Consider the following 27,163-nt stretch of genomic DNA (forward strand, 5'->3'; position numbering starts at 1 on the left):
AGGTTCAAGAGTAGTTACACAAGCACAACAACAAAACTAAACGAAAACAAAACCAGATCTGATCCACCTAATATATCTGTGCCAACACTGATCCATTGGAAAGTTCCATATTTACTGTTACAGTTACAGTTAAAAAATTATTTGAGTAATGTCCATGTTAACTGACACCTACAGTAGTTTCTTTCTTTAGGGCCAGTGTCCACATGGCCACATTCACTCCCAGCATTTCTTATTTATTTTAAATGATGTCCTGCCGAATGCGCAGCTTTTTCTGAAGGTTGGGTCTCAAAAAATGGGCTGCACACGGACACCCACATAGGCATCTGGCAGACCCTCATAGACAGGGTTGAATGGTGACATTTACCTTATCAAAGTGGACCAAAGCGGGGCCTTGCAGACACCTGCATGCACATCATTACCTAATAGCCACATATAACAAACCCTTCAGCTCATAACAGACCAACATTAATTAGATCACACAGTACCAGCTGATGGCAAACAGACCTGTGACCTCACTAATCCAACCCAAAAGCCTTGACAGCAGCGTAGATCCTGTCTCTCTGCTGCTCTTGAATCCTTTATTGCACCACTGCCAGTTTTCATCACTGTGAAGACGACAGCAGAATAAACCTGTGTGTCATCATCTCTCTGAGGAAATAATGACAAAGTTAAAAAAAGACCCATAACTATTTCAATAAGGTTGATCCTACTGAACCGTTTCATTCTTTACCTGTTGACTTTTCTGACCATGAAGGTTTCTCTGCACGGCAACAGCAGCTGAAATTATTAAATAGAAAACATATAGCTAATAATAAATACGGATGCAGTAGTTTTTATACAGTATTGTTGGATAGAGAGCTAACTAATGACTTCTATTACAGTCGTCACAATCAGACTTGTTTTTCTTGATGGTGTAAACGAGGACAGCTATGACAGTCAGACTTATAGCCAAGACAGCACACAGCAGAAAAATAACTGGATCTGCATTCTGTGAGCATGTACTGGTTCCTGAAACATGAAAAGGAAATATAATGTGTTAAATTCAAGCATGTTTAATGTCACCTCCTACTAAAACAATTTTGCTAGTTAAATTATAAACAAAGATTTGGCTCATTGACAGTCTGGCACTCAAAGGAGCAAATTTCTTAATAAACAAAACAATGACACAGTTACCTTCAATTTCCACTTTAGTTCCATCTCCAAATAATATCTGTCCACATGTGGCCACAGCACAGTAGTAAGTCCCAGCATCAGAGGAGCTGATGTTCTTAGAGAAGCGATAAACACAACTCTTCTGAGTGTCAGGGTTCCAGTCACATTCATCACGTCTATTTCCATCAGTGTAGATGATGTCTGGATGAGATTTATCTGACCCGGCTCTGAACCAGAACACACTGTGATCTCCTGGACACATTTTATTCTCAGAGTCAGAGAGGACTGAACACTGGAGAGACATCGAGGCTTCTGGACGGACTGGATCAGATTCTGTCGGCCACTGAACAACAGCATAGTTTGATGTCCTCTGAGTGTTTCCTCTGTGATACAGAACCATGCTAAAAGTTCGGCATCTCCATACATGCTTTGACATACTTAAAAGCATTTAAGAATAGTTAAAAGTTCAAATGTAATGTAAGCATAACACACAAAGGTTTAACAGGATACTGAAATACAGAAATTGTTGATAAATATTAACACAGTGCAGCTTTAAGTGGTTAAAGTGATTCCAAACTTTGCCATAAACACATCACATAATTACCTTTTAATGACAAATAGGTGCCACTCCAGGTAATCTCAATCCAATCCACAAATGTGCAGTGATACATTCCCTCATCTTCTTGAATCGTCCTTAAAATGGTTAAACTGCTAATATTCTTATAAACCTTTACATCCAATCTCACGGCAGAAAACTCTGGTCCATACACAGGGTTTACATGTTTACGCAGTCTCACAATTAATTTCAGAATTTCCCCTGCACTCTGCTTGTACCAGTAGAGTCTGTCGTTAAACTCATCAGGCAAAACACAAGTTAAAGTCACAGGTTCACCAAGTTGAACTGTGGTCACTGGAACCAGCGCATCTGGATTAAATGAAAATACAACACATGAAACACTAAATGACAATTAGTATATGATGCAGAAAGGTAATAACATGAGCAACCGTACATCTAGTTTGCATGCAGATACTCAAATGAGAAAATACATGTATGTAGTTAGGACTACACAGCACACTTACATCCTTGATGAAGAACAAGCAGTGTAACCCATAACAGGATCATCTTGACACTGTCTGTGATTTGGAAACTTGCTGGTATTTCAGTGGGTTAAGGAGGTGATGTCACATGAACACAATACTGTATGTCACACTGTCAAATGCATCTGATTTGTTATCACAGAACTTAGACTCAATGTGCATTTCCTGCCACAGTGGTCTTGAAGTACCTTTTATTTTGATGGGCAAAGTCCATGTAGTCATGTCACTCTGAAACTTTTTTTTTAGCACACTTGCCTTTGTGTGAACTTTTTGTTTCAGGGGAAATTTTGTGTTGATGAAATCTATTTCTGTGTGAAGAACTCTTTTGTTTGTATGTGGTAATAACAGTTGACATGGTGTCTGTAGCTGCTTGCTGCTGAGGAGATATAACTTCTTCTGCGTTAAGAAGAGAAAACTAGAGTTGAGGCAGTTTCAAACCAAATGTGCAAGAGCATATAGCTTGTGTGAGGCACAGGGGAGGAAAATCAGGGCACAGAAAGGCACAAAAGAGCAAGACACACACAGGTAATAGTTGTTAAGCCTCTTTTTGTATCATTGTTTTGTCTTTTCATTGTAATTTAATTTCATTTATTTCTTTATACAGGAAAGGAATTAAAAGCAACATTGTGTGTTACAGTTAAAACTGTCCTGACTCAGTTGGTTTTCAGCAGGTTCCTGTTATGTAACCAAAAAACATTACAATACAAAATGAAAACAGAAACAATCAGCTGAGGCAAAACAACAAAACGTAAGCAGCTACATAAACACTGCAAAGCAGCGGACTGAAGTGGATCAAGTAAAATGGGATATGGTGGTTGCAGGTATGTTTATCATCAGATAGTGTTTCTATGCATATTTTAAATGTGTAACAGAGGTTAATGCTCTGATATAGTACAGGATCTTGTTTCACATCTTAATGTAATTGTGACCATAATTGTTTTTGTAAGGTGGTACAGGAATAAGTGCTTGCGAAACTGATCTAGTGACGTCTCGCTGTCTTGTGTTGTGACTTACAGCAGTAAGTGTAGGATTGGAGTTGTTGTTTAGGATCTGATAATAGAATTTCATGACAAGATTTTTTTTATAGTTTTGAAAAGTCATGTATTGCATGTAGGTATGTGTCTGAAACAGCCGGGGGGAGATATGGTCTGATCTTGCTATAGATGCACCGTGGTTGAGCTTCTTTGTTAGGTTCTGAATGTGGTGTCGATAAGTGAGATGTGAGTCAAGGAATACTCCAAGATATTTGTAGGTTTCTGTGATGGTTAGTGTTTGATTTGCAAAATGAAAAAGGTCAGACATAGATGTTTTTTTTAGGGGAATGAAAATACATACATTCTGTTTTCTTGACAATGATAGTTAAATTATCATGTTTCAGCCAGTCAAGTCAGTGGTTAAGAGCAGATGATCGTTTTGAATTTAAGATGTCAGGGTTTGGGTCAGAGTGAAAAATGTCAATGTCATCGGCATATGGAAAACAATTAGAATATTTACACATGTTGGGAATGTCATTTATGTAGAGGAGAAAAAGTAGAGGGCCCAAAATGCTGCCTTGTGGAACTCCCATATTACAAGTTAGAGGGGGAGATGTTACCTGATTGATTTTAAATAGTTGAGACCTGTAATCAACTTTGTTGTCATAATGCATCTTTTTGTGGTTTTATGTCTCTTTGTAGTTGTTTGTGTCTCTTAGAGGTAATTTTGTTGTTTTTTTTGGTCATTTTGTGTCTTTTTGTGGTCATTATGAAACTCTCTTGAGTAAGTTTGTGTTAATTTGAGTGACATTTTGCAGGTGAGGGCCAGGGATCCACCCTTACACTTTTGGCCCCTGGCCCCGATGTATCCAACATCTGTCATGATATTTCAATCTGCATGCTGATTAGCTTGTTATTGTGTTTGGTGGCATCATTGTCTTTGCCCCGATTTAATTAACTGTGATCGGTGACTACAAATAATATTTAGATCTCAAATGTCTTTGGGCTTAGAAATTGCACCATGTAGCCCCCTGCAGACACATTCTCAAGTACAAATACTAATATTTTGTTTAACATAGTTTTCCCACATAACAGTAAAAAACTCTGAAAAGAAGCCAGAAGTAGATCTACTCTTTCTCCCTTACTGAGAAGTTTGGGATCTCGTCTTGTGCCCCGACTACCTACGCAGCTTGCTGACAGCGTTAGGTGGACCAATGAAAGAGCAGTGTGCAGTAAGCTGGCAGCGTTAGCATTAGAAGAAACATCACTGAGATTCAGACATACATGTCTGAGCCTCAGTCACACCCAGACTTAGATGAGGAGTCTGTTTTGCACCAAAATTAACAAATATCAGAATGCTAAGTGTAGTTAGCATCTTTTATTCATGTTGTTGGTTAGCTTGTACTCAGCATTAATGGTTGTGAGACAAAATAATATCTGCTTCATTGTTGCCTGATATCAGACAGAAATATCAACTCATTATATTCTGTTTCCAGAATCAGTCAACTTGAACTCAGAGGAGTGGGAAGATTCCACGGTCTTGGACCCAGGCAAGCTACGACGGGGTTTTCTGTCGATAGTGGGAGGAAGCTCCAGAGCCTGTTCACATCCAAAAACTGCACACTCTACCATGTTTGCTGTCAAAACTTTTGCTATGCTAATGCCAACTATGCTCTCTGGACTGACAAGTCTGCTCTGCACTGGAGGTTTTAAATTACTTTTTCAGTGTTGTGTCAAAGTCTCTTCCTCCATCAGTATGTCCTTCCCGTATTGGACAACGATTGACTTTAGTATTAGTGATGCACCTAATGCAACTTGCCTGATGTATGTTTGAATCTCAGATTTTAGGAAAGTGGGCAGAAATGACCCCGTTGACTAGAGGAATGTGAAAACACCTCTCTAGTGATAATCTTTGCACAGATATGAGTCAGTAAAAACACGATGGCTAATAAAACATGAGAAAGTGCTTCTACAGTGGCCCAGAAGAGAAGAGGAGTTTGGAACGAACACACACACACACACACACACACACACACACACACACACTTTTAGGTAAATAAAGTAAAGAGTTCATTATAAATGTGGATGTTTATTTATTAAAAAATGACACAAGGCATGTTCACGTTTTAAACTGCAGCGATGCAAAGCTGAGGGACTGGGGAAGAAGTTTATCACCTTATATGGTATCACAGAGAAAAGAGACAGTTGACTCTTCTCTCAACTCTTTCAAGATGAATCTTTCAAAAAGTCACATTAGGCAGATGCATCACCACCTCCTTAAAAAATGTAATAATAAACTGCATAAAAACTGAAACAAAATTATTAGATATGGGATTCACAGTGATACAGGCTATCAACAAACGTTTAGTTATCAAAGGTGGTTATTTTAGCATCATAATAAGGCAAAAACATGTAATATTTGCAAGTAATTTGGACAGTATATATGTATAATGCATAATATAATGCATAGTTTATCAAAAATACATTATACTATACTACTACTTGAAGTCATGATATATTACAGTATACTATGTAATACATCATGTCTTCAATGAAATGCAGAAACCAGTGCTGCTAAAGCAAAAAAATTACATTAGCCTCATTTAGCAAATTCATCGTTTAGATTAATCATGTATCATAAAAGCCCTGACATCAGTGTAGATGGTCTCTTCTTGTCTTTGATTTCTTCTCCCTCCTCTGCCAGCTTTCCTCCTGGTAAAGTTTGGTGTACAATAAGCCAAAGACTCCTCATTTCTCTGAGGAAACAAAGTGCAAAATTGAAAATGAGAGCAGATTTTAATGCGTATACATGTAAATAAATAAACATTGCTGTCAACTTTTTTCTATAAAATCCTCACCTGCTGACTTTGCTGATCACAACTGGCTGTTGCAGCATTTGTTTGCAGAGTGGCAGCAGCTGTATTATTATAAAAAGGTGAATAAGAAAACAGCAGAAATGTGAACTGAATGATATAATCTTGTGTGAAACACAGTTCAATAGATGAATGTATGAGTAATGTCTCTCACTGTTGGAACAATCGCAGGATTTTGTCCTGATGGCATGAACAAGGACGGCTATAACAATCAGACTTAAAGCCAAAGCAGCACACACCAGAAACAGAACTGTATTGTCATTCTGTGAATCACAGCGGCTGACATCTGAAACATTAAAGAAACAATTAAAGTTAAGAAATCGTAGGAAATACTTTGTTAATAGATAATGATTATCTAACTATTAGATAGAAACAGGGTGCACTTACCTTCAACGTCCAGTTTTGTTCCATTTCCAAATAATATCTCTCCACATGTGGCCACAGCACAGTAATAAGTCCCGGCATCAGAGGAGCTGACGTTCTTAGAGAAGCTGTAGATACATTTCTGCGGAGAGTGAGCTTCAGGACTCCTCTCACATCCATCACTACTGTTTACTTGGGCATAAATGAAACTGGGATGAGATTCATTTGATGCAGCTCTGAACCAATAAACTCTGTGTTCTTCTGAACATGTTTTCTTCTCAGAGTCAGAGAGGACTGAACACTGCAGAGTCACTGAGTCTCCTGGACGGACTGGATCAGATGGAAAGTCTTGAGTGACGGCACTGATATCAGGTTCTGGTCCTGGGAAACAAGACAAACAAAAAATAATAAACATGTTTTTCCTCAATACAATCATGATACATTGTAAGATGGGTGTTGAGGTTACAATTATATATCCGTAATAAAAGACATTAAAAACGTAATATGAACAAGTAACAAAAAAATGACTGTTATAAAATATGCATAGTCCTTTAATTTTGAAGACATCTGCAGTTGCAGTTGCAGTTTTTGCTGTTTTTACCTTTGACCCTCAGAAATATTCCTTTAAAAAATGTCATTTTTCTTTGTGTCACTTTTATACAGTAGTAGACTGCAGTATCTCTTAACTGTGTTTCAGTAATATGCAGAACAAAAGTTCCAGGCTCTTGTTTTGCTGTAATGCGACGGGTCTCCACATCAACTCCGAAATCAGCAGCAATTGTTCCTCCTAAAATTTCAGGAAAGGTTCCAGAAACAAGCCTGATCCAAAATAAGGATGATAAACTTAATCTGTTGCGGGGGCATGTTAGAGTCACACTTTGTCCAACACCAACAGTCTTTGTCTCAAAGATGTGATCGTCTGTGCATCCTGAAGATAAAACAAAAACAGAGCAATGATAAACAAGAGACACATTTACAGCATAAAGATGACAAAATATATTTTAAATATATATCCTGAGTAAATGTGACTTTAATACTTACGTCCAATATTGAGCACGAGCAGAATATAAAATATGATCAGCATTTTCTGTTATTTCCACAAGAGCCTCCACTTAAATTAGAGCGTATCTGAAGATGACTCGCCTTCATGTAGTCATATCAAGTGGGAGGGAACATTTAAGAGCAATCTGATTGGCTTCTCATTGTGTTTGCTCCTTACTGTACAACCACGGTGGAAATATTTCAACCAAAACTTTCCAACATAACATCTGAAACAACACCAGCACCACGCTCTTGTCATCTCATGTTTGGTTCTCAGGGTGGGCTACTTACAGTGGGATGTCTACAGTAAACACAACACATGTTGTTTACAACCTTTCTACTGTGACAAACAAAGGTAAATTTCTCATGGCCCAAATGTCATTTAATTAAAACTCAAGTGAAATCTTTCATTTCCCACACTCAACACATCTGTAGTTCAGGAATTTATGGATTACCAACTGCAGATTGGTCCAAATTAAACCAACAACCTCCAGACTGAATGATACTATGCAGAAATGTATACATTGTGAGGTGCACTCAGTTGAGGTTTGGGAATGTTGTGGTCACAGAAAAAGGCAAAAATATAATATTTGTAATAGGACAACATGCAAGCTTCACCTGTTTTCACCATGCTACACGGACGGCACTCTAACATAAACTTAATTCCCTGAAGTGGTTGCAGTCCATGGGGGTTCAAACTGTTGTTTCTGGTAATTAACCGAATCCAATGTATGTTTACAATAGCTTTGGGTTAGAAAACCCAGAGTCAAGTACATTACTGTAAATGAAACAGCGCTGAGCAAACGCTGCCTCAAGTTGTTACTTTTTAGCACCTAAAAAAAAGTACCACCTAAAAAAAAATCAGTATCAGTTTAAGAGTATGCTTTATTTAAAATATCTTCACAACTTTGTCTCTCTGTCAGACAGCTCTTTCTGATGAGGAGCCGAAGCTTATCTCAAAGCCACCAGACTCCACTGACAAAAACACTACTTTTACTCCACAGAACACTGGAGTTGCTGGTCTACCTCTGCCTACATTGGTTTGTGTGCAAGGTAAAGCAGAGAAAATATTCCAAATATTGTGTGTACCTAAACTGATATTTATATTTTAAGTGGCTAAAATACGTTTTGCTGTGGCCCTGTCTACAGCAGTACATTGGTTAGCTTCCATGCCAGTAGATTTGGTTTGTCAAAGCAACACAGTACATAAAAAAACAGTAGACACACCACATTGGTTGGACCTAAAGGTTTGACTGTGTATCTTAAAATGTTACAATTACTGATGAAAATACCAAAAGAAATACTGATTTCAAATTCCACACAATGGAAATCGGTCACTAGTTGTCTACCTGAAAGTGATTGTTGTTGTTAGTGCGACATCATGGTGATTTGGCCGATACACTGTTTAACTGTAATTGCTCTGCCAGGCAACAGCTTGGTTCCATGTTTACTTCTAATCAGGTGATTCAATCACATACACTGCAAAACATTCCAACATGAAATACAAAAAGACCCAGTTAGAGTGTTTATGTTGTCAAGTTTGAAAAGGTCTGTTGAGGTATGGTAGTTAATGACAGTTAAAAATTTTAACATTCAGAACTAAACTAGAATTACTGCTCCGCAGTCATATGCCTCCGCACACCAGTCAAGTTTCTTCTACAGTTAACATCCATGTCTGTAAAAACATGGATGCTTCACACACAGAACATCTTGACAACCAGCACAGTTTCAAGGTGGGCACCCAAGATGAGCCTCTGTATCTGATCAATTCCTTACTCTTCTGTTCCTGAGACATAGCTTTGAAAAATGGCCAAAATGCATAACACTGTTATGTCACAGTGAAGCTGACCTTTGACCATTTGGATATACAATGTCATCACTTTATTATTTTTTCCTGTTAGACAATGTGTGAAATCTTGTCATAATTAGCATATGAATTCTTGAGTTATGGCCAAAAACATATTTTGTGAGGTCCCACTGACCTTTGGCTAGCAAATTTTAATCAGTTTGTTCCTTAGTCCGAGTGGACATTTGTATCAAATTTAAAGAAATTCCCTTAATGTGTTTTTGAGATATCATGGTCACAAGAATGAGACAGACAAGGTCACAATGACCATGAACTTTGGCCGCCTAAATCTAATCAGTTCATCGCTGAGTGGACATCTCTGCCAAATTTGAGAAAATTCCCTCAAGCTGCTCTGGAGATATCGTGTTCACGAGAATGAGTTGGATGCAAGGTCATAGCGAACTTGACCTTTGACCCTTGACCATCAAAATCTAGTCAGTTCATCTTTGAGTCAAAATCGACCTTTTGCCAAATTTGAAGAAGTTCCTTAAGGCGTTCTTGAGATATTGCATTAATGAAAAGGAGACAGAAGGTCACAAGGACCTCAACATCTGACCTATGACCACCAAAGTCTTATTCTTTATAAAGTCCTAAGCTTGATTTCTGGTCCTGCATTAAGGGGTCATGGCAGTTTTGTAGCTGATCTGTAGCTCATGTGCACCTCCTCAAAAATGTAACTACACATCAGGGCTACAGCAGCAACAGAGATACCACCACATGAAATGTGACTGATCAGCATGAACGGCTTGTGGTCTCCCATTCAGTTTCCAATGCTGGTCGAGACTGAATAGCTAAGACAACACTGAGGAAGTGAAGGAAATGTTTTCCACTGTTTTTTCACTCACACACATTTATTAAAGCCGTAACATCACAAACCTTGTGCTCAGTGTGATCACAACTGTTGCTTAGGAGAAGCCTAATATACTGTATGCGTGACACAGCTCAATCGGGAATGACACATCCATTGAGTGTTACAGTTGTGCTATCAACGGGTGGAATTCAACTACAAACCAAAAATTCAGTAGTTGCATGAAGTTACATTTAATACCCTTAAAGGTACAGTATACAACATTCAGAGCATTAATATAGCAGAAACAAGAACAAAACATTTGCTATGTAAACATAGTTGAGTTATGGCATCGTGAGGAGAGAATTTCATTTTCATTTATTTCATTTATAAGGATATCGCACATTACTCAACATTTCTGTATATGTGCAAGTGTTAGGTAGCTGGCTAATTTTCAACTGCAGTCCTTTGGAAAGATGTTTTGAAACCAGTGAAGTCATACAGCTGATAACACCGTCCCGACCAATGGTGGCGGGTCACAGAAATGCTTTATGGATGGAGGAGAATCTCCACAAATTAAAAACTTTAGACCTTGTTGTTGTGAAGCAACATGTTAATCACTATGAGACCATGGCAACAGCTAAAAAAACCACTATACCACTATATGAAAAGTCAGTTTATTACTAGTCTCGCCACCAGACAATCAGAGATCTCTGCCTTCTGATAGTCTGGGGACACTCCTTTCTAAAGTGTGTTTAACACACCAGAGAAAACGGCCGGCAACAAAGCAACGCCTCTTACATTTTTGAAAAGGACACGCCCTCCCGGAAATGTGCGCTCCCCCTTTTCTCGTCCGCAAGGAAACAAACACACAGAGAGCTTGAAAATGGATGCCGAGAGATTTAACTCCGTTTTATCAAACGTGTGCTCAGTCCACAAGACTGTGGAAATGAAGCACTTACAGCGACTTTGTTTAAAACTTTTAACACAGTGGGACTATGTTTACGAGCACAAGAGTTCAGCGAGCCACTGAAGGACCGCCCTGCAGATTTACTATTGGTTCTGCAATGTAGGGAGTTTTTTTAAATCTGAAATTGTATCCGACCATCTAAACACAAAATCAGGGAGAAAGACATCAATCTTTAATTAAGCAAAGCGTCTAAAGACTGACTTGTGAGTCTAGTTTATTACTAGATATATTTGCATACATCCCCTGGGGAACATGAATGTCTGTACAAAATTATGTCACAGTGTAGCCAACATTTGTCATGATATTTCAATCTGCATGCTGACTAGCTTATTATATTATGTGGTATATCATGTCTTAGATGAAATTCAAGCACCAGTGCTGCCAAAGCACAAAGTTTATTTTCCACATAGTGTGCCACACAAAAATTACATTAGCCTCAATTAGAGAATTCATCATTAAGATTAACCATATATCATGAAAGCCCTGACATCAGTGTAGATGGTCTCTTCTTGTCTTTGATTTCTTCTCCCTCCTCTGTCAGCTTTCCTCCTGGTAAAGTTTGGTGTACAATAAGCCAAAGACTCCTCATTTCCCTGAGGAAACAAGTGCAAAATTGAAAATGAGAGCAGATTTTAATGTGTATACATGTAAATAAATAAACATTGCTGTCAACTTTTTTCTTTAAAATCCTCACCTGCTGACTTTGCTGATCACAACTGGCTGTCGCAGCATTTGTTTGCAGAGTGGCAGCAGCTGTATTATTATAAAAAGGTGAATAAGAAAACAGCAGAAATGTGAACTGAATGATATAATCTTGTGTGAAACACAGTTCAATAGATGAATGTATGAGTAATGTCTCTCACTGTTGGAACAATCGCAGGATTTTGTCCTGATGACATGAACAAGGACGGCTATAACAATCAGACTTAAAGCCAAAGCAGCACACACCAGAAACAGAACTGTATTGTCATTCTGTGAATCACAGCGGCTGACATCTGAAACATTAAAGAAACAATTAAAGTTAAGAAATCGTAGGAAATACTTTGTTAATAGATAATGATAATCTAACTATTAGATAGAAACAGGGTGCACTTACCTTCAACGTCCAGTTTTGTTCCATTTCTAAATAATATCTCTCCTCATGTGGCCACAGCACAGTAATAAGTCCCGGCATCAGAGGAGCTGACGTCCTTAGAGAAGCTGTAGATACATTTCTGCAGAGAGTGAGCTTCAGGACTCTTCTCACATCCATCACTACTGTTTACTTGGGCATAAATGAAACTGGGATGAGATTCATCTGATGCAGCTCTGAACCAATAAACTCTGTGTTCTTCCGAACATGTTTTCTTCTCAGAGTCAGAGAGGACTGAACACTGCAGAGTCACTGAGTCTCCTGGACGGACTGGATCAGATGGATCTTGAGTGACGGCAATGATATCAGGTTCTGGTCCTGGGAATGAAATAAAGTAACATAGCTGTTATAAATTATGCATTTTTCTGTAACTCTCAAAGCATCTGGAGATTCTGTTGCAGTTTTTGCTGTATTTACCTTTGATTCTCATAAATGTTCCTCTCAAAAACGTCATTTTTCTTTGTGTCACTTTTATACAGTAGTAGACTGCAGTATCTCTTAAACGTGTTTCAGTAATATGCAGAACAAAAGTTCCAGGCTCTTGTTTTGCTGTAATGCGACAGGTCTCCACATCAACTCCGAAATCAGCAGCAATTGTTCCTCCTAAAATTTCAGGAAAGGTTCCAGAAACAAGCCTGATCCAAAATAAGGATGATAAACTTAATCTGTTGCGGGGGCATGTTAGAGTCACACTTTGTCCAACACCAACAGTCTTTGTCTCAAAGATGTGATCGTCTGTGCATCCTGAAGATAAAACAAAAACAGAGCAATGATAAACAAGAGACACATTTACAGCATAAAGATGACAAAATATATTTTAAATATATATCCTGAGTAAATGTGACTTTAATACTTACGTCCAATATTGAGCACGAGCAGAATATAAAATATGATCAGCATTTTCTGTTCTTCCTACAGAGAGACTGCAGTAAAATTAGAGTGTATCAGAAGATGATGCGCTTTAATGTAGTCATATGAAGTGGGAGGGAACATTTCAGAGCAATCTGATTGGCCTCTCACTATGTTGGCGCTTTACTGTACGACCACAGAGGTGATGAAGTCAACCATCTTTCCTACATGAAACAACACAATAGCGCGCCTCTGTTTCATGTGTCTATCTTCAGGTTTCTATAACTGACACTGAGAGTAAACACAAGTTAATGCCTTTGTCTTCAAAACTTAACTTTCTCAGTTTGCAATGCAGGATTCCTGTCATAAATCTGTTGTCTCCGAGCCCACTGAGGGACCAGGTTTAATTACTGTGGGTTACTTTTTGTAAACATGCTCACGTGTAAAACTAACAGCCAACTCCAGATTCTCTCTCTCTCTCTTTTTTTTTTTCCTCGTTTTATGTTTGTTTTTTTCCAGCACTGTGTATCTTGGATGTCTGCTGCTGACGGTCTAGCACCTGGTTGCTACATTTTAAAAAGCCCCGACCTGACCTGAGCTCTGTGGGGATACATACCTGTAAACGTCATGAACACAGAAAATAAAAACAAAATAAGAAAACACAGGCAGAGGACAGAGTCTCTGCAGGTTAAAACATCACCACATACTTCTAGTAGGTCATAAGTGATGATTGAGAGGGATTACTGCTGTATGAGTCTACACATAAATCCTCCACAGCCTGCCTTAAACTAACTGAAGATTTACAATCAACTTTTTTTTTTTATCAAAAGCTTTTTTCAAAAGGGCACTGATACCACTGTCTTTAATGCATGACATGTAATTTGCCTGTCAGTATATAGGCCTGTGTCTACAGGCTTATTCAATCCAGCCATTTGCCACAGTGACAAAGACAGAGGAGCCATCTTAAATACTGAGCAAGCCAGCCAAGTGAGATGCTCCACATCATCAGTGATGACCCGCCCACTCTGCCTGTCAGTCACATCAGCAGGAAGAGCACAGCGTACAGAGGAGGGCTGTTAAACCATCCATCCTCTATACTCACTTCAATCAAAAACAACCTTATGGTCATCTTCCGTACGGTTTCAGATGCTTTTGGTTGCATTTTAAAAACACAAAACAAAGGGACATGATTTGTTCTTTAAATGAGCACAATAACATTCACGTAAAAGTAAATCAATCATTTCAATTTGTGAAACTAAAGTTAGCCTGCTGAAGCCTCTTGTATCTCTCCTCTCACTACACATCCTGTTGAAGCCCATCGTCAGGTCTGTTCTGAGTAAACAGCCTTGATGGTTGGTCAAAGGGAGAAGAAACGGCCCACCACAGCCTGTGTCTGTCAGTGTAGCTGTTGCATGTGGCTTTGCTTGACATGCAGAGGGTCTTTACAAAGTTCTGTGAGACCAGAGAGATGGAGGGGTTCATTCATTTCAGTAGTTATGCCCTGACAAATTTAGTATATCAGAATATTAGTTTATCTTATTAACATCTTGTTTTTGTGACATAGCAAGATTGATTGTGTCTAGAGAATAACATATCAGGATGTATATGTGTTAGCTATGCCTCAACAAATTTTCCAGTTGTGGTGAACAGATACACAGCAGTTCACACACACACACACACACACACACACACACACACACACGTTTCGGCCTCTTTCCCAGTTTAGAAGTGAAAGGTTTGACAGCATTTTGGGTGCAGGAGTCTCATCTACACAGCATGGGGACCCATTTGCAGAAAGAGCAAGCTTAAAAGATAATGAGATGGATGATGTGACAGAATCGGTTCAAAGAAAAAAGGAGGTTAACACTGTTTAACACTGCTGTGGTGCTGTGTAGTGTTTGTGTGTTGTGTAGAGTGCAGTTACAAATGACTGTGCATCATATATGGAGGATAAATCAGTAAATAAATGTAAAATACAGACTTCTCTTATCCTGTGTGCGCCGTATAAAACACAGACGTGGGGGGAGGGGTTCTCTGTGAATAGGACTGAGGGCAATTAAGTTTCAGATGTGTTTAGAAAGCAAAACGACATGTAAAATACAAACTGTACAAACTTGTCTGGGACAAACAGAGAGAGCCCTCTTTCTCTCACACATATGTTTACCTGTGAGTTTTCACATCTCTGTGGTTTTGGCCACATTTCCTCTCACCTTTCGCCTGCAACTGTCAATCAAACCTGCGGGCTACATCCTACGCTGTAGCCAGTATTATATCAAACATTCTTTGGATGTTCAAATTTAAACAAATATCAAACATTTCACTCTAACTCCAGGATGACTTTTTCTTACTGTAGCTTAGCACAGCCACAAGAAGCAAAGGAAAGTACAGCCTCATGCCGTGTAGTGTAAGATTTAATTTTTAATCAGGTAAAGGTGTTAAACTGCATAAGTTGATTAAGAGTAAAAGTTCATATAACAATGTTTTATGTATAAGTTCCTATAAAACTGTTTGTTATGCATCAATGTGTGATAAAACGCTGTTATACAAGTCTATGTATTCATAACACAAGGTTATGTATTCACATTGAAAAGCACACATATACCACACCATGTACTGTCTGATGATAACACACATACACTCTAATGTTTGTATTGCATGACACACACTCTAAAGTTCACATTGTTTGAAAGCACAGGGGACAGTATAAAGAAAGTCCCCAGGTTTCACATGTTTTTAAAAAATAAAGTGAAACCAGGCTCGAATCTAATGGTGGGAGAATTTGGGAATTTCCAGGCCCCGGAGATTACACCATTAGGTCATGTTTGGACAAGGGCCCAAGGGGCCTGCCACCAATAGATTTGGACCAGATGGAAAAGGGCTAAAAAGAAAAAGACCTGCCACCAATAGATACGAACACAGGTAGGATGGACTAAAGGAAAAGGGTGGAGATTCTCTCGAATCTTCACCAGCATAAAAGGGAGAGCGCAAACAGTGAAACTTCAGTCTTGCTCCGGAGTCTGACTCAATGAGTTGTATGTGTTAAAGCTTGTGAACACATTAAACTCGATTGCACCAGATTCTATTTGACTCCAGTATTTCTCTAAGTGTCAGCCAACTGAACCTAAGATACTAAAACAACTCAGAGGAAGATCTGCAAGAGAAGTAGAAGACGAGGTCGGGTGCCATCTGGCCCACTTCCAGGCACCGATTTTTGCTTCTACAGCTGCTAATGAAGCCAGAGATTTGCTTTTCTATTTCTATTTAAGGCAGGCTGTGGAATTAACTTGTAAAAATTCAGTTATGTTTAAGGAAACACACTGTGTCTTTCCTGGAGGAGTAACTCTCTTATAAAACATATGAAGCCATTTTTTATAAATACCTTTGAACCTTCATTGTTTATAGCTGTGTTTGCTAGCTAAGAGACGTCTTCCTCCTGCATTGCTACATTTCTCTGCATGTAACCTTCAACAACTGTTGACCAATAGAATGGCATGAATATGGCAGAAAATGTGTATTGTGTCATCATGTGCATGTGAACGTACGACCTTGTGCGTGTGCTGCTAAAACATGACAGTGATCACAACGTTTAAGTTAAGTGTGTCAATTAGACAGATGTTGCTGTTGAAAGACTTCCAGTGCTTGTTCTCACAGTACGTACACACAAAACACACCCACACGCACAATGCTGGTTATTATGGAAACAATAAATTCAGTCATGTGGTGAGAATAAAGACACTGCTTTGAAACCTTACAACAACAACAACGTGTAGACGTCCCATCGAATGAAAACAGATCACATGTTTGCTAACTGTAAGGAGGGGGAAGATCATTTTCCACAGTTCAGCCAATCACAGCGATGTCTACTTTGTAGACCTTGATCACCTCTTGACTAAATCTTCATTTGGGTGGGAAGACATCAGCAGTGCAAGACCAAGGTGCTGTACCACAATGATCGGAGGACTGGCTGCTTTGATTCTTCTTAGTACAGGGTGTAAGTGCAATTCTTACCCAGAGAGAGAAAGACGATGTCAATGGCAAATACTTTACCTTTTGACTTTGTCCCCTCATGTTGTAATTCTGCTACTGTTTGTCTCTTTTCTTCAGCTCTGCTTCAAACTGCAGAGGTTCCTCATCAGATCTCTCTGACTGTGGTTGAACTTGGTGGGAATGTTACTTTGCAGTGTCCAGTTTCTGAGAAGGAAGGCAAATTCTTTTACTGGTACAAACAGTCTCTTGGATATATGGCCCAAACAGTTGCAACTGCAGTTCAGGGTCAGTTAACAGTAAGTGAACAGTTTGACAACCCACGGTTCAAAGCAACAAAAGGAGTTGCTCAGTATCTTCTTACCATCACAAATGTCAGCAAAGAGGACGAAGCAACATACTTCTGTCACTATGGAGCGGCGTATTCATGGAGTTTCAGCAAAGGCATCTTCTTGGCTGTGAACGGTAAATATCTTTTATTTTCAGTGTTTGTGCCAAGTTTTTATGTCCTACAAACAGTTTAGATCATTAAGTACTTCTGATATTTCTTTTCCTGACTCATGCAGATAGTAATCAGCAGAAACGTTTTCATGTGAAACAAAGTCCGGAGACTGAGTCGGTCCAGCCAGGCGACAGAGTGAATCTCCAGTGTTCACTTCTTTCCATGAACAAAACTAACAAAGATGAGTGTCCAGGTGAAGACAGAGTGTACTGGCTCAGATCTGGATCAGGAGAATCTCATCCAAGCATCATTTACACTGACAGAGACAAACAACAGGAGAGAAGTTGTTTCTACAGTCTGTCCAAAACTATACAGACCTCCTCTGATACTGGGACTTACTACTGTGCTGTGGTCACATGTGGAGAGATCCTGTTTGGTGAAGGAACTAAAGTGGAAACAAGTACGTGTTTACAGTTGTATTTAAGTCAAATGTGCATCTTATAAGAATTAATTTAGCCTGGTTAAATTATGTTAATGTGTAATGTATGTCACATATCATGATTATGAGTCTGATAGTTTCTTACTGTATCACATTACAGTTACAGAGCAGATACTTATGACTAAATAGTAAATTGAACATTGACTTACCAGTTGTGCCTGCTGACAAATGCCACTGTGCCACTGACTCCCAAAAATCGCTTATTAAATAATGCTCAATGCTTTGATTCAGGATCAGAACTTGAACCAGTTGTCCTTGCTCTTGGAGTCCTGTTGGCCTGCTATGTGACTGTGATTGTCGTCCTTATCTTCTACGGAAATCGAAGGAAAGTTTGCGAACACTGCAAAGGTAGGGTCACCACTTTTTACTTTCAGGTCAGTGAAAATGTTTTGAGGAGCAGCCAGGGGTTATAGTGGGCCAAAACAATCCTGATACGTCATGTGTCTGCTGGGGTTTATGTAAAGGGACATGATAAGTGCAGCCAGACACTGTGAGTATGCAGTATTCTTCAGTGTTGCTTTATCTTGCGTGGGCTACAGGTAGCCTTCTGCAGATGTCAGAACACTCGCAGTTTGTTCACTACTTAAGTTTCATGCTATTAACTGATCAAACAAGTTATCAAATAACTAGACTTACAGCATCACAGTTGTATGCCTCTAAAAACCAGTCAAGTTGCAGTTACAGTTTACATCCAGGTCTGTGAAAACATGAATGCCTCACACACATCTTCCCCATGGCGGCAAAGACGATACAATCAGCACAGTTTCAAGGTGGACACCCAAGATTAGTGTCACCAATTCAGTATCTGACCAAATGTTTCCCTTTCTGTTGCTGAGTTATGACGTTGAACCATGACAATGTTTTTCCAGGACATCATGATGTCACAGTGAAGTTGACCTTTGACCACTAAAATCTAATCAGTTCATTGCTGAGTCCAAGTAAACATTTGTGCCAAATCCGAGAAATTCTCTCGAAGTTGTTGGGACGTATCGTGTTCAAGAATAATACAGACAAGGTCACAATGGCCTTGACCTTTGACCACTAAAATCCAATCAGTTCATCATTGAGTCCAAATGGACGTTTGTGCAAAATTCCCTCAGGGCGTTCATGAGAATGGGATGGACGGGCGGACTGACCACCTGAGAACATAATGCCTCCAGCCACGGCTGACAGCGGTGCGGAGGCATAAAAAAGAACACTGCTTCATTAGCAGGAAACTAGCGGTGCTCTGAAGGCTAACTCTTTAGTAATCCGTGCTCCTACCCTGCCAGCCTGCACTGATATTAGAGGAGCGTTAACAAGTGCAGCAACTCCTCTGATGGACTTAAGTTTTATTTTGGGCATCATATGCCATCAAACGGGGGAATGTGACATGGAAATATGTCAAAATGCAAAACTGTCATGCACAAAGCAGTGATAACAATGTAATGTCAGCTAGCTAGCTACAAGTGATTTCTTTTGTCATGCTTGTTATAAAGAAAAGGGCCATAATTCATTGAAACAACATTAAATTAAGATACTGTGATGGCTATCATTTTTTAGGTCTTCATTAACAAACATTGAAGCTGTATTAAGCGCAGTACATGAGTGAATGTGTTTAATTGGAAAGACTTAAACTGAAAATGTGATTTAAGACAAAAATCTCACTGAATGATTTGGGTTTTTTTTTCTTCTTTGTTTAACACAGCTTCCCATCATCTTGGACATGACAGATTAACTGTGGATCAGTCTAATCATCTGGTAAATATGTGACAGTGTGTTGTCCTGTGTGGGCATGTGATATTTTGCTGCTCTTATCTTACTATATAATGACAAAAACACCCACACTGTGGGTGTGTCTGTTCCACGTTTTTCTCCTCACTGACTTGATCAGTCCATGTGAAATTTGGCATAGTGGTAGAGGGTCATGGGAGGATGCGAATGAAGCAATATTACATCAATTGGCCAAAGGGGGGTGCTATAGCAACCGACTGAAATTGCAAACTTTGAATGGGCATATCTTATGCCCCGTATGTCGTAGAGACATGAAACTTTGCACAGAGATGCCTCTCCTCATGACTAACAAATCTGCAACCCAAGAACCCATAACTTCAAGTTACATAGATTTTCTGCCATTTTCAATTTTTTGAAAAACACTTAAAATCAATCTCTTTCTAGGAAGTTTGACTGATCTGTATGAAACTCTGTGAACATAATCTAGGGACCAATATCTAAAGTTCCTTCTTGGCAAAAGTTGGAAAACTTACTAAAACTGAGCTTCTATAAGGCAATGAATATTGCGGAGGGCGTGGCTCATCACATAAAGGTTTATAACATCTCAAGGGTTTCACCCATCACCACGCAACTTTGTAGGCATATGACCACACATAATCTGAGGGGACCCCTCCATTATTGACCCCATCAAACAAAATGGGGGCGCTGGAGAGCTAATTTCTTATCTAGGCCGAACCGCCACATCGATTTTTACTAAACTTGGTAGATATGTAGAACAGGACACCTCAAGGTGACTGGAGAAATTTAACTCTAATTGGCAACTGGGTGGCGCTATAACAACAGAAAAATGATCCTATGACCTGTATCCCAAACACACACCATGTGAAACTGTACGTGGGCAACTGTGCACTCAATGGCTATGGACTAGTCAGTTTCATTTAGCAGATCCTTTGTACAAGAGACATTTAATATAATGAACATACAACAAATGTATAATAAAGTGTTCAGTTACTACATGATAAATATGGATAAAGTTAAGACATACATGTAACAGTGTTGACTGTTAAATTATATTAATGAAAAAGTATGTTAACCTCACTTTGTTTATATGTTACAGCTCTAATCTCTGAAATATTTGTCATTAACACACAAATATATTATTACATTTTATGCAGGATGGTGAAGAAGAGGCCGTAAACTATGCGGAAAGTGAAAGAGGAAAGAGGAAGATCGAAAACACACCAGAGTGTGTGTACTCTTTTGTAAAAGCAGATTACCACAACCAGCAACACCCCTCTCTGTAGACAAATCCGATGGCTGCTTTGTGTGTTCTGTGCTGCAATTACTGCAGTGGCAAATTGTAGTGACTCAGTGTCTGCTGCTGCCTGCTAACAGCCACCATGTTAGCTGGTGACTTTCAGCAGAATGTGTCTGTGGTTGCATGAAGTAACTTGTGTAAATGGTTGGCATAGATAATGAACACATTTGAGTATGAGATTCTAATTATGAGTACACCTACACGTTGTCAACAGCTGCTACTATGAGCAACCACGACGTATTTGGATGAGACACCATTTAGCATGGTCACTTCTTACATCGAAACATCGGACACCATTGTACAGATCTGTTTGTGATGTCCACAGAATGATGATACTTTTGTGGTCGTTGCGCAACTTAGAGTGACTAATGATGTTTTTCACACTAACGTCACAGTTAGCTGACTGCATTAATTTATTATGTGGGACCACCGCAGCTCCGAGACAGTGTCTTAGCCCATTTATGTTAGCTCAGTAAGCAGAGTTTTCCCCAAGGTTTTCCACTGGTGTTGGAGCAGCTGAGAGCTGCACATGTTCTTCCCAAAGTCCTACATCAATTTGAAAAGTAATGTTAGGTTGAAAATTGTTCCCTTATTCGGACAGCTTGCATTCAAAGGCGCTTGTATTGTAGGGAGATGTCACCACAGTAATGCCAACTTGTTAACTTCCCCACATTTATGTATAGAAAGAGCAGGGCCTGTGCAAAGGTCCCCAAGTCCAAAATGTGTTGCCACAGTTCACATATGTGCCTGTATTTTAGTAAGAGACCATCATTACATGTCTGTGGACTTCTGTTTGCTTCTGTTTTTTTGTTGATACAAGAATATGGAATAATATATTTATATCGTCTTCTCATATGGAGTGAGTGCATCTTTATTCATCACAAATACAACAGTATACCTGTAAAGTTGTTAAGGTTAGAAATTTGATAAATTCTGTTTGTGTCTTTTGGATTGATTTCATTGATTCTTGATGACCAACACAGATTGATGTTCGAAAGTGTATTTTATTTATTGACACAGTTTAACAGAGTTACAAATCAGGTTCAAGAGTAGTTACACAAGCATAACAACAAAACTAAACGAAAACAAAAACAGATCTGATCCACCTAATATATCTGTGCCAACAGTGATCCATTGGAAAGTTCCATATTTACTGTTACAGTTACAGTTAAAAAATTATTTGAGTAATGTCCATGTTAACTGACACCTACAGTAGTTTCTTTCTTTAGGGCCAGTGTCCACATGGCCACATTCACTCCCAGCATTTCTTATTTATTTTAAATGATGTCCTGCCGGATGCGCAGCTTTTTCTGAAGGTTGGGTCACCCACATAGGCATCTGGCAGACCCTCACAGACAGGGTTGAATGGTGACATTTACCTTATCAAAGTGGACCAAAGCGGGGCCTTGCAGACACCTGCATGCACATCATTACCTAATAGCCACATATAACAAACCCTTCAGCTCATAACAGACCAACAGTAACCAGATCACACAGTACCAGCTGATGGCAAACAGACCTGTGACCTCACTAATCCAACCCAAAAGCCTTGACAGCAGCGTAGATCCTCTGTCTCTCTGCTGCTCTTGAATCCTTTATTGCACCACTGCCAGTTTTCATCACGGTGAAGACGACAGCAGAATAAACCTGTGTGTCCTCATCTCTCTGAGGAAATAATGACAAAGTTAAAAAAAGACCCAACCCAACAAGGTTGATCCTACTGAACCGTTTCATTCTTTACCTGTTGACTTTTCTGACCATGAAGGTTTCTCTGCACGGCAGCAGCAGCTGAAATTATTAAATAGAAAACATAAAGATAATAATAAATACAAATTCAGTAGTTTTTATACAGTATTGTTGGATAGAGAGCTAACTAATGACTTCTATTCCCATCGTCACAATCAGACTTGTTTTTCTTGATGGTGTAAATGAGGACAGCTATGACAGTCAGACTTATAGCCAAGACAGCACACAGCAGAAAAATAAGTGCATCTGCATTCTGTGAGCACGTACTGGTTCCTGAAACATCAAAAGGAAATATAATGTGTTAAATTCAAGCATGTTTAATGTCACCTCCTACTAAAACAATTTTGCCATTTAAATGATTAAAAAAAAGGCTCATTTAACAGTCTGGCACTCAAAGAAGCAAATGTCTTTATAAACAAAACAATGACACAGTCACCTTCAATTTCCACTTTAGTTCCATCTCCAAATAATATCTGTCCACATGTGGCCACAGCACAGTAGTAAGTCCCAGCATCAGAGGAGCTGACGTTCTTAGAGAAGAGATAAACACAACTCTTCTGAGTGTCAGAGTTCCTGTCACATTCATCACGTCTATTTCCATCAGTGTAGATGATGTCTGGATGAGATTTATCTGATCCGGCTCTGAACCAGAACACACTGTGATCTCCTGGACACATTTTGTTCTCAGAGTCAGAGAGGACTGAACACTGGAGAGACATCGAGGCTCCTGGACGGACTGGATCAGATACTGTCGGCCACTGAACAACAGCATAGTTTGATGTCCTCTGAGTGTTTCCTGTGTGATACAGAACTGTGTTAAAAGTTTGGCATCTCCACACATGCTTTGACATACTTAGAAGGATTTAAGATTAGTTAAAAGTTAAAATGCAAAGTAAGCATTACATACAATAATCTAAAATGATTCTCTGCAGAAATTGTTGATAAATATTAACACAGTGCAGCTTTAAGTGGTTAAAGTGATTCCAAACATTGCCATAAACAGATCACATAATTACCTTTTAATGACAAATAGGTGCCGGTCCAGGTAATCTCAGTCCACTCCATGACTGTGCAGTGATACATTCCCTCATCTTCTTGAATTGTCCTCAAAATGGTCAGACTGCTGATTTTGTTAGAAATATTTACATCCAATCTTGAGGCAGAAAACTCTGGTCCATACACAGGGTTCACATGTTTACGCAGTCTCACAATCAATTTCAGAGTCTCCCCTGCACTCTGCTTGTACCAGTAGAGTCTGTCATTAAACTCGTCATTAGGCAAATCACACGTTAAAGTCACAGGTTCACCAAGTTGAACTGTGGTCACTGGAACCAACGTATCTGGATGAAATGAAAATACAACACATGAAACAACAAAGGACAATTTGTGCATAATGTAAAAAAAATGGAGGCTAAAAGGAAATCACATGAACAACCCTACATCTAGTTTGCATGCAGATACTCAGATTAGAAAATATTTAGTTATCGTTAGCACACTTACATCCTCGATGAAGAACAAGCAGTGTAACCCATAACAGGATCATCTTGACACTGTCTATTAACATGAGACTTGTTGGTTTTTTACTGAGTAAAAGGAGGCAGTCAACTGTCAAATGCATCTGATTGGTTGTCGCAGAATCTAGATTCAAAGTTAATTTCCTGCCACACTGGTTCTATCCTGGTCTGTGTGAATTGTGTTACCTCTCTTTCTCATCCATCACTAGACTATGAGATATCTATGACTTTGTCTAAATTTGGAGTGTTTTTCAGGTACCAATTCTTGTAAATGCAGTAGGCTATATCCCACTGCTGTTATTACTAAATCATAAATGCCACGTCACTTCTAGTTCACTGACAGATACACACAGGGACACAAAAAAAAACTGACGCTGTGTCCCAAATTGCATACTATGCATTACATGCCCAATATGTGTTCTACTCTTCAGTACTTTTGTGTACATAAACAGTAGTATGTATAATTTTAGACGCACTAAGCTGAAATTATCACAGCACTTCCCAAGAGCCTCCTTGCTTCCTTGCAACATCATGTCACAGGCAGCGAGACATTGAGGCTCCTGGACGGACTGCATCAGATACTGTCGGCCACTGAACAACAGCATAGTTTGATGTCCTCTGAGTGTTTCCTGTGTGATACAGAACTGTGTTAAAGGTTTGGCATCTCCACACAAGCTTTGACATATTACCTTTTAATGACAAATAGGTGCCACTCCAGGTAATCTCAGTCCACTCCATGACTGCACAGTGATACATTCCCTCATCTTCTTGAATCGTCCTCCAAATGCTCAGACTGCTAATACTCTTATAAACCTTCACATCCAATCTCACGGCAGAAAACTCTGGTCCATACACAGGGTTTACATGTTTACGCAGTCTCACAATTAATTTCAGAGTCTCCCCGGCACTCTGCTTGTACCAGTAGAGTCTGTCGTTAAACTCATCAGGCAAAACACAAGTTAAAGTCACAGGTTCACCAAGTTGAACTGTGGTCACTGGAACCAGCGCATCTGGATTACATGAAAATACAACACATGAAACACTAAATGACAATTACTATATGATGCAGAAAGGTAATAACATGAGCAACCATACATCTAGTTTGCATGCAGATACTCAAATGAGAAAATATGTAGTTAAGATTACACAGCGCACTCACATCCTTGATGAAGAACAAGCAGTGTAACCCATAACAGGATCATCTTGACACTGTCTGTGATTTGGAAACTTGCTGGTATTTCAGTGGGTTAAGGAGGTGATGTCACATGAACACAATACTGTATGTCACACTGTCAAATGCAACTGATTGGTTATCACAGAACTTAGACTTAAAGTGCATTTCCTGCCACACTGGTCTTAGAGTGAACTTTTTGTTTCAGGGGAGATTTTGTGTTGATAAATCTATTTCTGTGTGAAGAACTCTTTTGTTTGTATGTGGTAATAACAGTTGACATGGTGTCTGTAGCTGCTTGCTGCTGAGGAGATATAACTTCTCCTGCATTAAATCAGACAGTGGGCCCCTGGGCACAGATAGGAACATACAGTAGGAGCAAGACACAGACGGGTAATATCTGGTAAAGTTTAGCCTCTTTTTGTGTCATTGTTCTGCATCTTTATGTTGTCATAATGAATCTTTTTGTGGTTTTATATCCCTCTGTAGTTGTTTGTGCCTTTTAGAGGTAATTTTGTATCTTTTGTGGTCATTATGAATCTGTCTTGGGTCAGTTTGTGTAAATTTGAGTGGCATCTTGCAGGTGAGGGCCAGGGGTCCACCCTTACACTTTGGGTCCCTGGGCCTGTGCCCTGTAGGCCTGTTCAGTAATTCCTGCATGGTGAGACAGTGTGCAGAGTGAAGAACAGCACATAATTCTACTAAGAAGGAAACTATAATGGTTCATATTACACCAAAATCTAATCTGGCATCCCGTCCTCTCTGATAGTTTCTGCTAGTTTAAAGCAGCTGTGCGGAACTTTTCGTTTTTGTTGATTATAGCGCCCCTTTGGTCGAAGCGGTAAGACACCCACAGCCTGGTGTCGTAAAATTCCGACTGCAGCCGGCAATTACCACATGCATTTGTTTTGGAGAGCGAGAGGATTAACTAACGTCAGGTCAGTCCAAGTAATTAGTGGAAACAGCAAAATTACTCAGTAAATTCTCCTGTCGCGTTTCTGTTCTGATCTAATCTAATCTGTTATGTATTTTGAGTTACTAAGGCTACCGTAGTAGTGTGAGCCTCAAGTTATTCTGGGTAATGTAGTAACCGAAGCAGCCGTGTACGTTCGATGTAAGGAGGAATAAACAGTTAACAAGTCATCTGCTGAGTCTGCATTATTAAGTGAAAAGAATACTCAGACGATTTGGGAGTTATGCCCTTTCTCTATCATTTTCATACTGAGACAACATGATGGATATCTTGGCGCTAGTAGGGGGTCAGTACATCTTGCACGGAGGGATACACCGGTGAGCAACAGCTGCAGCTGGCTCTGGGGCAGGTACGCTAGGTCACTCGGTAAAAGCAAACAAAGAGACGACACGGACGATATTACTCACCCGACTGAAAGCTGTCCATCAGCTCCTGCGGGCCTGGACGTTTTTTCCAGTTCATCTTAGGAACATGAAAAAAAGTTTCAATCACACCAGGATTAGTGATTGCTGCAAAGTTTTCACTCCTTGTGATGCACTCTCTGCGGCGCTTTTCCTCCTGATGATATATCTCCCCATCGATGGTAGCACCGAGTCCCATTCTGTGCAGCAAAATGGGAGCGGAGGATTCAGCCTCTCTTCTCGCCCGCTCAGCATCCAACACATGGAGTTCCTCATCTGTGTACTCCGGCTCAAACAGGTATGGCTCTGGATCTGTG

The 27,163-nt window shown here is 39.5% G+C and overlaps 3 protein-coding genes and 2 pseudogenes across 4 annotated transcripts in view; 1 reads left to right on the plus strand and 4 right to left on the minus strand.

Annotated features, from left to right (window-relative positions):
- Positions 1 to 286: 286 nt before the first annotated feature.
- On the minus strand, positions 287 to 2,275 carry LOC117260857 (signal-regulatory protein beta-2-like; annotated as a pseudogene).
- A 3,018-nt stretch (positions 2,276 to 5,293) lies between these two features.
- On the minus strand, positions 5,294 to 7,565 carry LOC117260858 (uncharacterized). The gene is made up of 6 exons (XM_033632963.2): positions 7,502 to 7,565; positions 7,062 to 7,388; positions 6,485 to 6,841; positions 6,252 to 6,383; positions 6,083 to 6,141; positions 5,294 to 5,980 (listed from the first exon to the last, which is right to left on the minus strand). Exons 1-6 carry the CDS (start codon positions 7,542 to 7,544, stop codon positions 5,849 to 5,851), a joined length of 1,050 nt encoding a protein of 349 aa, XP_033488854.2. The 5' UTR covers positions 7,545 to 7,565; the 3' UTR covers positions 5,294 to 5,848.
- A 2,688-nt stretch (positions 7,566 to 10,253) lies between these two features.
- LOC117260866 (signal-regulatory protein beta-2-like) overlaps positions 10,254 to 27,163 on the minus strand; it is a 28,674-nt pseudogene continuing 11,764 nt past the window's right edge. The window contains exons 3-6 of the transcript XR_013491836.1: positions 12,201 to 12,554; positions 11,968 to 12,099; positions 11,799 to 11,857; positions 10,254 to 11,697 (exon numbers count right to left, since the gene is read on the minus strand). The product of XR_013491836.1 is annotated as a signal-regulatory protein beta-2-like (transcript). The remainder of the gene's footprint in view (positions 11,698 to 11,798; positions 11,858 to 11,967; positions 12,100 to 12,200; positions 12,555 to 27,163) is intronic.
- Positions 16,959 to 21,924, plus strand: LOC117260863 (immunoglobulin kappa light chain-like). Its single transcript, XM_078169654.1, has 6 exons — positions 16,959 to 17,076; positions 17,190 to 17,534; positions 17,636 to 17,971; positions 18,242 to 18,358; positions 19,698 to 19,750; positions 20,899 to 21,924. Exons 1-6 carry the CDS (start codon positions 17,034 to 17,036, stop codon positions 21,025 to 21,027), a joined length of 1,023 nt encoding a protein of 340 aa, XP_078025780.1. The 5' UTR covers positions 16,959 to 17,033; the 3' UTR covers positions 21,028 to 21,924.
- Positions 22,337 to 24,330, minus strand: LOC144463912 (signal-regulatory protein beta-2-like). Its single transcript, XM_078169666.1, has 6 exons — positions 24,288 to 24,330; positions 23,804 to 24,127; positions 23,224 to 23,583; positions 22,945 to 23,060; positions 22,783 to 22,851; positions 22,337 to 22,706 (listed from the first exon to the last, which is right to left on the minus strand). The coding sequence occupies exons 1-6, from the start codon at positions 24,328 to 24,330 to the stop codon at positions 22,572 to 22,574; spliced, it is 1,047 nt and encodes a 348-aa protein (XP_078025792.1). The 3' UTR covers positions 22,337 to 22,571.

This window comes from Epinephelus lanceolatus, chromosome 7, assembly GCF_041903045.1.
Source record: "Epinephelus lanceolatus isolate andai-2023 chromosome 7, ASM4190304v1, whole genome shotgun sequence".
NCBI classification, from domain to species: Eukaryota; Metazoa; Chordata; class Actinopteri; order Perciformes; family Serranidae; genus Epinephelus; species Epinephelus lanceolatus.